This window comes from Pantherophis guttatus, chromosome 9 (genome assembly GCF_059756535.1).
Source record: "Pantherophis guttatus breed Tessera chromosome 9, ASM5975653v1, whole genome shotgun sequence".
In the NCBI taxonomy this organism is placed as follows: domain Eukaryota; kingdom Metazoa; phylum Chordata; class Lepidosauria; order Squamata; family Colubridae; genus Pantherophis; species Pantherophis guttatus.
The window spans coordinates 8,368,294-8,379,759 of NC_142071.1; the positions used below are offsets into that span (position 1 = coordinate 8,368,294).

At 41.4% G+C, this 11,466-nt stretch overlaps 1 protein-coding gene across 2 annotated transcripts; it reads right to left on the reverse strand.

Moving 5' to 3' along the window:
• Nucleotides 1-6,956: 6,956 nt before the first annotated feature.
• GNRH1 (gonadotropin releasing hormone 1) lies at nt 6,957-11,466 on the reverse strand. 2 transcript variants are annotated; one of them, XM_034436847.3, is made up of 4 exons: nt 11,379-11,466; nt 11,122-11,281; nt 9,032-9,132; nt 6,957-7,164 (listed from the first exon to the last, which is right to left on the reverse strand). In XM_034436847.3, exons 2-4 carry the CDS (start codon nt 11,245-11,247, stop codon nt 7,155-7,157), a joined length of 237 nt encoding a protein of 78 aa, XP_034292738.1. In that variant the 5' UTR covers nt 11,248-11,281; nt 11,379-11,466; the 3' UTR covers nt 6,957-7,154. The 2 variants fall into 2 exon arrangements, with proteins under 2 accessions (XP_034292738.1, XP_034292739.1); XM_034436848.3 differs by having other exon boundaries at nt 11,122-11,278; nt 11,379-11,457.

The window sequence follows — 11,466 nt, forward strand, 5'->3', positions numbered from 1 at the left end:
TTTGCTTTGTTTGAGTCTGATTGCCAAAAGATTAACATTATTGTGTGGATCCAAACTGCTTAATTGGCCAATACAGAGGGGGGAGAAAGCATTCGAAAGAAGCTTGTTTGACTTGTTCACAAAGCAGCTGTCCTTCAGAGATAAAACACACTTTGCCTGTAGATGGTCAGAGATTCGGTCCACAGTGTTTTATTTTATTTATTTATTTATTTGATTTGATTTCTATACCGCCCTACTCCCGAAGGACTCAGGACGGTGCACAGCCAAACAACAAAACACATACATACAAAATTTAAAAGTAGAATTAAAATCAAATTAAATAGTTTTGGCCCAGACAAATTAAAACCCCAAACTATTTAAAACCAATTTTAAAATTTGAATATATAAAATACTAAAAGATATTTAAAAATTAAAAATCTTTTATAAAAGAGGGAGAAAATTAGGCCAGGCCCGCCTGGTGAAATAATAAGGTCTTTGGAGAACGGCGGAAGGTGCGCAGATCCAGGATCCTCCGTATCTCCGGGGGGAGCTCGTTCCAATAGTAGGTGCCCCCACAGAGAAGGCTCTCCCCCTGGGGGCCGCCAGTCGGCAGTGTTTGGCCGTCGGCACCCGGAGGAGCCCCTCTCTATGGGAGCATACCGGCCGGTGGGAGGCTATTGGTGGTAGTAGGCGGTCCTGCAAGTACCCAGGTCCTGAGCCATGGAGCGCTTTAAAGGTGGTAACCAAAACCTTGAAGCGCACCCGGAAGACCACCGGGAGCCAGTGCAGCTCGCGCAGGAGTTTTGTAGAAGAATACGGGATGGCTCTGAAAGACAGAAAGAATGGCCCCTACCAAGACAATAGTCAGATAAGGGGCTTGAGCCTTATTTCACACAAAGTGAGAGAGGGGAAAATACATTGCAAGATTCTGTTACTATAGCTATGGCGTTAAAAGTACTCCTGACATGTTTGGCATTGATTTCTTAGTTTTATCTACATTGTTGTCCTTACATAATTCTGAATGAATTACTGATCTCCAGGACAAAGTAGTGGAGAAACACAACTCCCGATGTCCTAGCCATAAGCTTAGTGGCAAATTTGCAAGTTACCAAGTTCAGCTTCTGGTCTCGCCATTTTGCAGAACCAAGTTCTGCAGATGATGGAGATCAAGAGTTGAATCCTTGTAGAGTGTAGACCATAATAGACTAGATGGAGAAGCAACTTCCGATGTCCTTGCCCCCAAAGGTGCTTTTTCAAAAGGCAACTGGGTTTTCTTTGTTTTTCCTTGAAGACACTTCAGTCAGAACTGAAGGAGCTTCTTGGATGAGAAGTGAAACATCTTCAAGGAAAAACAAAGTCCTTTTGAAATAGCACCTTTGGGACAACCATGACCTGGATGACTGAGAATCTCCATTGACATTTCTGTGTCCTAATAGAATATCCCATTTCTAAATGGGCAATAATAGTTGAGGTGCTGGAATTAGATTCAGCCCCTTGGGAAGTTGCCTGGGTCATAGGTAATCCTCGTCTCAGGCACAAATCACAGTTATTTTAGGAAGGTCTATTGAAATGAGAGAGTTGAGGTTATGAGAATTTGAGCAACTCGGCTATTTCCCATTTAGAACTGATTTATGTCTTAAGACAATTGAATGGAGCGTTTTGTCATTTCTTTCTGATGACATATATTTGAAATCTTTTCATTGATAATGAACGAGCAAGTGCATTTATGAATATTGTTGTACAGCTGTACAGTTATTCAATCCAGTTCAACTCCCCTTGAGGAGCACTCGGAAGCTCCAGCTGGTCCAGAATGCGGCCACGCGGGTAATTATGGGGGCGACTTGGCGCTCCCATGTGACACCTTGCCTGCGCGAGCTGCACTGGCTTCCGGTGGTTTTCCGGGTGCGCTTCAAGGTATTCTCACCTTTAAAGCGCTCCATGGCTTAGGGCCCGGTTATTTACGAGATCACCTTCTGCCACCGATAACTTCCCACCGGCCAACTCGGTCCCACAGAGAGGGCCTCCTTAGGGTGCCGTCAGTCAAGCAATGCCGACTGACGACCCCCAGGGGGACAGCCTTCTCTATGGGGGCACCCGCCCTCTGGAACGAGCTACCCCCAGGAATACGACTAATCCCGGACCTCCGGACCTTCTGTCGAGCTTTGAAGACCTTCCTATTTCAGCAAGCTGGGCTGGCTTAAAATTTTAATGGGTTATTTTAAGGGTAATGGGTTTTAATGTTTTTGGGAAGCCAATTCGATTTAATTCTGCTTTTAAATTATTTTAAATTTTGTATTGTATGTATTTTAATTTTGGCTGAGTCCTTCGGGAGAAGGGCGGTATGCAAATTTAAATAATAAATAAATAAATAAAATAAATAGAGAACCTGTGGCCATCCAAGTTTGCTGAACCAAGTTGCCTGAATATCATGGCCAATTATGAAGTTGATGCTCCTACTATTTCCAGCACACCACGCTGTATGCAGGTAGTCCTTGACTTACAATCACAATTGAGCGCAAACTTTTTGCTGTTAAGTGAATGTTGCCCCATTTTAATGACCTTTCTTACCACAAGTTAGTTGTTCAGTAAATCACTGCAGTTCTTAAGTTAATAACACAATTGTTAAACGAATCTGGACTTTGCTTTTTGAAAGGTCACAGAAGGAGATCACATGACTCCAGGACACTGTGGCCGTCATAAATATGACTCAGTTGCCAAGCATCTGAATTTTGATCACGTGATCATGGGGATGCTGTAACAGTCGTAAAGGTGAAAAACAGTCGTAAGTCACTTTTTTCAGTGCCATTGAACAGTCACTAAATGAATTGTTGTAAGTGGAGGACTACCTATATATTAAATCGGTGCATTCATTTTTCATATTTGGAGCAAACCATTTGTTGTCCCTTTTTTTGTTGTGCAAAAATATATATCCAGATTATTTTTCCCTTTGGCTACAAAATGAAGTGTTCATCTCCTTTTTCTGTAAAATGTTGATCTATCCGAAGCCGTAAGATGGCAGTGTTTTTTGCAGAATCATCTCCCTAATTGAGCTTGGCATCTCCTCTCTTTGCCAGTTTTCCTCTGAATTTGAAACAAATTCTGCCTGTCTTCTGCTGCCAGTTGGCTTCGGAAAACAGATTGTCTATGCACTGAGAAGGCTAGATGGGTTGGGTGGGAAATCTGGGTGGGGATATTTGAATCTCACTGTGGAAAAAAATTCTCAGCTTTACACAGATATCCACTTCCCTCTGTGCTAGTTACTAACGAAGATATAAATGCCTTAAAGGCTCTGATTTCCCTCTCTGCCCATCCCAGGAAGACATGGTGAACTCTTCTGGAACAACTTTCATTCTCCTCCCGTTTAGGGTTCCTGGAAGATGATACCAGCTCCTGATTGCTTCTGCCTGGAGATGAATGTTTTGTGACTTAAAAATCATCTGTTTTTGGATGGTTGTCTTCTGGGATTTCTATGGGTAACGTCAAGTACTCCCAAAACGGGCAGGAGAAAATGGCTAATCTGGGTAGAGCAGCCACTTCCAATTCTTTTACCCATGTTCCCTCTGTATGATAAGGCACCAGTGGTTCTCAACCTGTAGTTAAACCTGGGGGGGGCATGATATCGTCACAGAGGGTCCATCAAGGCTTGAAGAAATGTTATGATTTAAATCTTGAGTTAAGTCTTGGGGATCCTGGTCTGTGGCCACAAAAGGTATTTAAAAGGGGGTCCATGGTGAAGAAAAGCTTGAGAACCACTGCACTAGACTAACCAAAAGGATGAGCAAAATCTGGCAAGACAGGGTCTCAGGCCAATGATGAAGCAGACTTTGGAGTCGGACATCAGTGGGGCAGAAGAACTTCTGGAGCCTGTTCCTAGTGTGCACATGCGCAGAGCTGCCAGGAGAAGGGAACAGCTAAGGAACAAGGGTCGACTCAGGAGTAAAACCACAGATGGACGGAAAATGGCCCCTCCCATAGGGAATAAAGAGGAGTGAAAGAGAGTGGAGTTTGCAGGAGACAATTTATTTTATTTATTTATTAAATTTGTCCGAAGCGAATTAATTCGCTTAATTGGTTTGTGACTCTCTGTGACTCCTTGCCAAGTTTTGAAGATATCGGCCTGGCAGCTCTCCAAGCCAGATAAGGTCTGTGACTCCAAATTCTCTCTTGAAAGACGTTGCTGGATGTGAATGAGAAGAATTCACAGTAACTTAATAAAAAGGGTTTTTTGTCGGTTATGATCTGGTTAGATAACCACCTAGGAACTCATGCCTGAGCTTTCTAAGAGGACACGAATAAAGTTTTAAAATATAGTTCTCCAGGGAACAGCTGAAATTTATATATGCCAGCTGCGCTCGGTTTTATCCTGTTGATAGTTTAATAACTATGTAGGAAAATAATCTCTGTGCAAGCAGCTGATCTCTGCAGAGTTCGACTGATAAGCCTACACTCCTTTTGTATCCCAAGTCCGAAAGCATCACTAAAGCCTTTCTCGAACCTGGCTCCCTGTAGGTGCATATTACCTCCTGAACTGTTGTATTTGTGGTCTACATTTGGCAACATAGACAATAATTCTACACACAAGAGTTAGTGTGGAAGATGAATGGTTGTTAGGTAACAGCTTCCTTAGAGGAAAAGTTTTTTTTCTGTGATCCAAAAGGGCACATCCAAAGATTTGGTAATGTTTGAAGCATGAGATTGTAGATCTGACATTGTTGTGCCTATTGATTGACCACTACATTAAAATGTTATTTTCAGTACAGGATTTATTGCCTTATTTATTTTTATAATTGTAAATGAAAATATTAAAAAAATATATGATTCTATCTTTGTTTGCCTGTCTTTGTATAGGTATACATCTCCATTCAAATGATTTATTTATTTATTTATTTATTTATTTATTTATTTATTTATTTATTTATTTATTATTCAAATTTCTATACCACCCTTCTCCTTTCGGACTCAGGGCGGTGAACAGCCAAAATAAAACATTTATACATAAAGTAAGATTAAAAATAGACTTAAAATAATTAAATTTGGCCCATAGTTTAAAATTTATCAATTTAAAATCCATATCAAAATTTAAAATTTATTGTAGAATTGCATGTGTCAGCATATTCTTTTAATAAGGAAGCAACGATTGGTGGAAGTAGAGTAACTGTTTTAGGCGGAATATCTTTTTTTCTTACAGTTCATGCCAAATCTGGAAGCAGCAAGTGATGTATCTATCAGTTTTGGACCTGATATTTTTTTAAAAAAAGTTCTAACTTGGCCTTTTTTATAAAAAAAAAAAAAAACCTGCTTCCTGTTATGATGTAGCTATTATGTGATAGTTGCATGAATCAAAACTGTACGATTCTGAAGGTTAAAATTTTTAAATAGTATGCTTCCTTCCAAATTTTGTCTATTGCATAAAAGAGCTGCGGTGGCGCAGTGGTTAGAGTGCAGTACTGCAGGCTACTTCTGCTGATCACTGGCTGCCAGCAGTTTCGCAGATCGAATCTCACCAGGCTCAAGGTTGACGTAGCCTTCCTTCCTTCCTCCCGAGGTCGGTAAAATGAGGACCCAGATTGTTGGGGGCAAGAGGCTGACTCTGTAAACCGCTTACAGAGGGCTGTAAAAGCACTGTGAAGCAGTATATAAGTCTAAGTGCTATTGCTATTGCTTTTCTCGTTTCAAGACAACTCAGCATTAAAGGGAGTGATTTTTTTTTAAAAAAATAATAATCTAGAATTTGAGTTTAAGCAGTCATTCTTAAATGCCTGAATGAGAATGAGGATTCTAGGGAATATGATTAAGAGGTCTTAAAGGGAGAACAATCTATGTGCAAAGTTAACATTGCTAATCCTGGGGGGAAAAAATCCACAAAGGCAACATCCTTTTATTAGGCCAGTGTTTCTCAACCTTGGTAGCTTGAAGATGGGTGGACTTCAACTCCTAGGATCCCCTAGCCAGCGCTGCTGGCTGGGGGATTCTGGGAGTTGAAGTCCACCCATCTTCAAGCTTCCAAGGTTGAGAAACACTGTATTAGGCAACCTAATAAGTTTTTTTGATTTATTAAAACTCTTCAACTAATTAAGAATGTGAGAAAAAAGTGGGGACTTTTGCTGAATTGACCTGCCATTGCTATATCAGTTGCATTCTTGAGTGAGAGAAGCACTCCAAAGCCTGATTAGGTGGCTCAGTGGCTAAGACACTGAGCTTGCCGATCAGAAAGTTCGGCGGTTCGAATCCCTAGCAAAGGTCTCCTGTGTGAGCAGGGGGTTGGACTAGATCAGGGGTCAGCAACCCGCGGCTCTGGAGCCGCATGTGGCTCTTTCATCCCTCTGCTGCGGCTCCCTGTCACTCAAAATGTGCATCACAACCGCCAATGTGTGACATCCACCAGCACACGATTTATTGAGCTTTTCTACCCCAGTAGGCCAACCATGGATAAATCCAAGAAAAGTTTCAGAGGAAAACAGAATGTTTAATTCAACTATATATGCTAGTTTTGTGGCCGCTCAAGAAATAGTCAAGCACGGGAAGGGTTTTGTGGCTCCCGGTGTTTTCTTTTCTGTGGGAAACGGGTCCAAATGGCTCTTTGAGTGTTTAAGGTTACCAACCCCTGGACTAGATGACCTCCAAGGTCCCATCCAACTCTGTTACTGTTACTGAATGAATATTAACAGGTTATGGGCTGCTATCAAGTGAAATTGAACTACTACAAAGATGTTGGAAGACAGTGGCCAAAAGTTTTTGACTGTGCAGCGAGCAGCCTGAATCCATATTTTTCCCATGTTACCATATATCAAGCATGCGCTGGCTGAGGAATTCTGGGAGTTGAAGTCCACAAGTTGTAAAGTTGTCAAGGTTGCAGGCCCCTGTCCTAGATCAAATAAGGGAAGTAATCTGCAAGCAATCATAAGCATGTTTGACTCAACCAAATCAGCATAGGTGTGTTTACATTTCCCAAGAGAGAATTGCAGTCTGTTGGCAGGTAGCTTAAGGACATTTTATTTGAAGCTCAATAACACAATGGCAAACTAGATTCCCCTGCACTCCTCTTGGTTTGGTTTACTACATACGTAAGTCAGATGTTGCATTTAAATGTTTGCTTTGCAAAGATTCCATTCTGCTTTATTTTTCATTTGGATTTGGGTAGTTTTAGATCTTCCTTGGGCCGTTTTCTCCTTCAGTTAGGCTTGCCTGAAATACACATTGATGATAATTTAAGAGAGATACATTTTAAAATCTTTTAAACTTTTAAAATCTTTTTTCCCAATACCCATTCAACATTTCAACATTATTTTAATTGAAGGACATTGTTTTGAACTTTTAATACTTGTGTGAAGTACCAACGGTTTTCTCAGTATTGTAAAGCTATTACAGCTCGGTGTTGACAGACTCAAAACAGAAACAGATGCAAAAAAAGGAAGGAGAAGAAGTAACAGGGAAATAAAAAGCAAATCAGGCAATAGCATTTCCTTCTCTGTCTGACATAATGTCCAGATTGGTCTGTCTTTTTTACAGAATCCTTAGGAGGCAGAATCAAAAAAAAAAGTATTTTTTTGACCTTTGAAAGAATCATCATTTTTCACGTTAGTCTGTAATTGTCCCATCATTCGCAGTGGTTACTTTGAAGAACTGTTTTAAAAAAAGGTAAAGGTTTCCGCTGCCTAGTTTTGTCCGACTCTAGGATGTGGTGCTCATCCTCTTTCCTAGCCGAGGGAGCCAGCATTGTCCGAAGAAGCTTCCGTGGTCATGTAGCTGGCATGACTACATGCTGAAGATGCACAGAATTCTGTTACCTTTCCTGGTGGTACCTATTTATTTATTTGCATTTGCATGCGTATGAACTGATAGGTTGGCAGGAATTGGGGCAAGAACAGGACTTCACCCCATCACATGGTGCTTGGGTCTCGAACAGGAATGGGATTCAAAATTTTAGCAACCGGTTCTCTGCCCAGTTGGGGTGGGGGCGTTTTCAAAGAAGACTCTGGAGGCTTTCCTCGAGCCTCTGGGAGGCAAAAACGACCACTCCCAGGCTCCGGAGGCCCTCTGGAGGCTGGAAATGGGCCCGTTTCCAGACTTCCAGAACTTCCAGGAGGCCCGTTTTTCGCCGAACTGGGAGGAACCCACCACTGTCTGATTCCAAAGCGGAGATGCCAGCTTGTTCAAAATCATTTACAATAAATGTAATGTTAAGCGTAAACTCAGACCACTGATTTGCTCAGTGAACTACATCCAGATATATGGCTGGATGCATATAGCCCACTAAACAATAAAACCAGCTATTGCTTAGTGAGATATATGCATCCAGCCATATTAACCGAGGGGACTTCTGCAAACTTTGTTTTTCAGGAGCAAAACAGTGAAAGATATTAAAACTATTAAATACGGTAGCTATCGAAGGGGGGAAATGCCCAAATTGCTGCAGGAAGATCATTATGAAAAGTGGGCTATTCAGCGGCCCTCCCCTGAAGCTAAAATATTTCAATCCACCTTTTTTAAAATAAAAGACAACCTCTAGTTTTCCCATCCACCTTATAAAAGATTTAATTAGCGTTCTCCTTAGCAATATTTTCAGTTTCAGCTTACTATAGAGCAGGGGTCTCCAACCTTGGCAACTTTAAGACTTGTGGACTTCAATTCCCAGAATTCCTCAGCCAGCTTTGCAAAGTCCACAAGTCTTAAAGTTGCCAAGGTTGGAGACCCCTGCTGTAGAGCGCAAGGAAGGTGATCTTGATGGAGAGAAACTAACTCCATAAGCAAAACAACAAAAAGGAAAAACCTGACAGCTTCTCTAACAAACAGAAAATATTCAGAAGAGATTCAGACATGCATCTCACTATTTCACAAGAGTATAAGAAGGAGAGAGGATACAACATAATCAGATTTTGCAAGGATACAGTTTCTACCGTCTATCTCAATAAAGGCAGTTTTAGCCTTCCTGTGGTAGTGATTTCCTGGCCTGATCGACCTGACGGGGCTGACAATTACATTCTGCCGTGGTTAAATCACCGGAACAGGGAAATACCGCAAAGTTGAAAATAGCATTTAAAAGAGAGCTCACCTGTTAAGAACACCTTTCAGTCCTCTGAGAGTGAAACGCTGGCGTGGCACGCTGCATTCAAAGGGCTGCAGTTCCCCCGTTTTGTCCATCTCGTTTTCAATCTGCGTTGGAGAAAAAAAAAAAGACTCATGTGATGGTTTGAAATGATGGAAAGTCAGTTTTGGGTTGGAAACTTCATAGGCTGTGCAGTGGAATTGTTTAGTGTCTTCGGCACATTTGGAGAATAATCAGTGGGACCAGAGGTGGGTTTCAGCAGGTTCTGACCAGTTCTGGAGAACCGGTAGCGGAAATTTTGAGTAGTTCGAAGAACCGGTAGTAAAAATTCTGACTGGCCCCACCCCCATCTATTGTCTGTCGCCCAAGTCCCAGTTGATCAGAAGAAAATGGGGATTTTACAGTATACTTCCCCTGCCATGCCCACCAAGCCACACCCACCAAGCCATGCCACGCCCACCAAGCCACACCCACAGAACTGGTAGTAAAAATTTTTGAAACCCACCACTGAGTGGGACATGTACTCTGGTGCTCCAAGTACCTTCCAACAGTAGCATGTAAGAAACATCTCCTGTCCTGACCAGTGGTAGGATTGAAAATTTTTTACTACCAGTTTTGTGGGCGTAGTTTAGTGGGCGTGGCATGGCTTGGTGGGCATGGCAGGGAAGGATACTGTAAAATCTCCATTCCCACTCCAGGGGAAGGTTACTGCAAAATCCCCATTTCCTCCCAATCAGCTGGGACTCAGGAGGCAAGAGAATAGATGGGGACGGGGCCAGTCAGAGGTGGCATTTACCGGTTCTCCAAACTACTCAAAATTTCTGCTACCAGTTCTCCAGAACTGGTAGAACCTGCTGAAACCCACCTCTGGTCCTGACAGAATTTCCAAAGGAAAAAAACTTATAGAAGAAAGTCGGTGTTTAGTCGCCCTATTCCAGAAACTGACCACAGAGATATTCCTAGATGGGGGAAACTGGCTCACATTGTTAGTTGCCCCCTCCAGCGATAGTTCTGATCCTTATAAATTAGTATCTGAAGCTCCTCTGAGCTTCAGGGAACAGAAACAATCCAATTTTATCATGCGATGGGTCCAACGTATCGCATAACGTGGTTCAAATATTTTTATTAGTTTATCAAAATATAAAGTATAAAATACAAAGAAAAAGAAAAATAATGGGAAAATAGGGGAGGTAAAGGGGAAGAGGAAAAAGTGTAGGGAAAAGGGGAAGTGTAGGGAAAAGTGTAGAGCCTTGGTAGTACAGTGGTCTAAGGAACCCTGTTTTTAAGCTGGTTATTAAGACCAGCTGCCTGCAATTACTGCAGGTTCGAATCTCGCCAAGGCTCAAGGTTGACTCAGCCTTCCATCCTTTCTAAGGTAGGTAAATTGAGGACCCAGTTTGTGGGGGCAATAAGCTGACTTTGTATAAATATACAAAAGAATGAAGGCTATTGCTTAGCACATTGTAAGCCGCCCTGAGTCTCCGGAGAAGGGCAGCATATAAATCAATTAAAAAAAAAAAAAAGTAAAAAAAAGCATTGACTTCTGACTCCTTTTGACATACTGTAGTAGAATAAGGTAATAACATACAGCCTTGACTTTTTACTTTTACATAATAATATATACTAGTCATTTCTATAACAACAAATCTATCTAACCGGCAAAACCCAAAATCAATGTTTCAATTTTTTTCCCACCTCAATCACAAAGTCCAAAAGAGGTTTCCAATTAGAAACAAAATTAATTGCATTCTTTCCTTTAACCAAAGCAGTCAATTAAGCCATCTCTGCTAACTCCATCAACTTTTGCAGCCCATTCATCCATTGTGGGAATCAAAATATCCTTCCATTTTTGTGCACAAAGTATTCCAGCTGCTGTCTGTATATATAACATCAAAGTGCCAGGATTTTTTCCCCCAAGTTCTTTATCCATTAAGCCTAAAAGAAATGTCTCTGGATTTATCTTTATATTCACTTTAAGAATCTTCTGTATTAAGATGCAAATCCTACTCCAACATTTCTTTGCTTTGTCACAAGACCACCATAAATGGCAAAATGTCACACCATAATGTGATTGAAATGACCAAAAGCCAACTTACCTCTTGGAAAGAGTCTCTTAGGTTTTCCACATTTCTCTTCCCACCAGGTTGGAAGCCATATGACCAATGTTGGGCAAAGCATGTTGATAAGGAGATGAGCAACAGAAAGAAGCTTATCTTCTGCATTTTGTCACAATCTGGAGACCAAGGAGGAACTCTGCTAATGGAGAAGAAATAAAGAAAAATCTTAACGTTTCTCTGAACAGTTATTGTGGAAGATGCCAATATGCATTGTGCATATCCTATAGATACGTTACCTGCTTGATGGTCAATGATGAAAGTGGTTCCTCTGAGACCTTCTTAGGTGTGGGATAATGTGCTTCCTTGCCTTATAAATATACCGTT

What these genes read in the sequence shown, in the direction of transcription:
- GNRH1 (XM_034436847.3), bottom strand. Translation starts at nt 11,247, where the DNA reads ATGCAGAAGATAAGCTTCTTTCTGTTGCTCATCTCCTTATCAACATGC. An exon ending in TAAGAGACTCTTTCCAAGAG is followed by an intron (nt 9,133 to 11,121) that starts GTAAGTTGGCTT and finishes TCTCCAACGCAG; the next exon opens with ATTGAAAACGAGATGGACAA.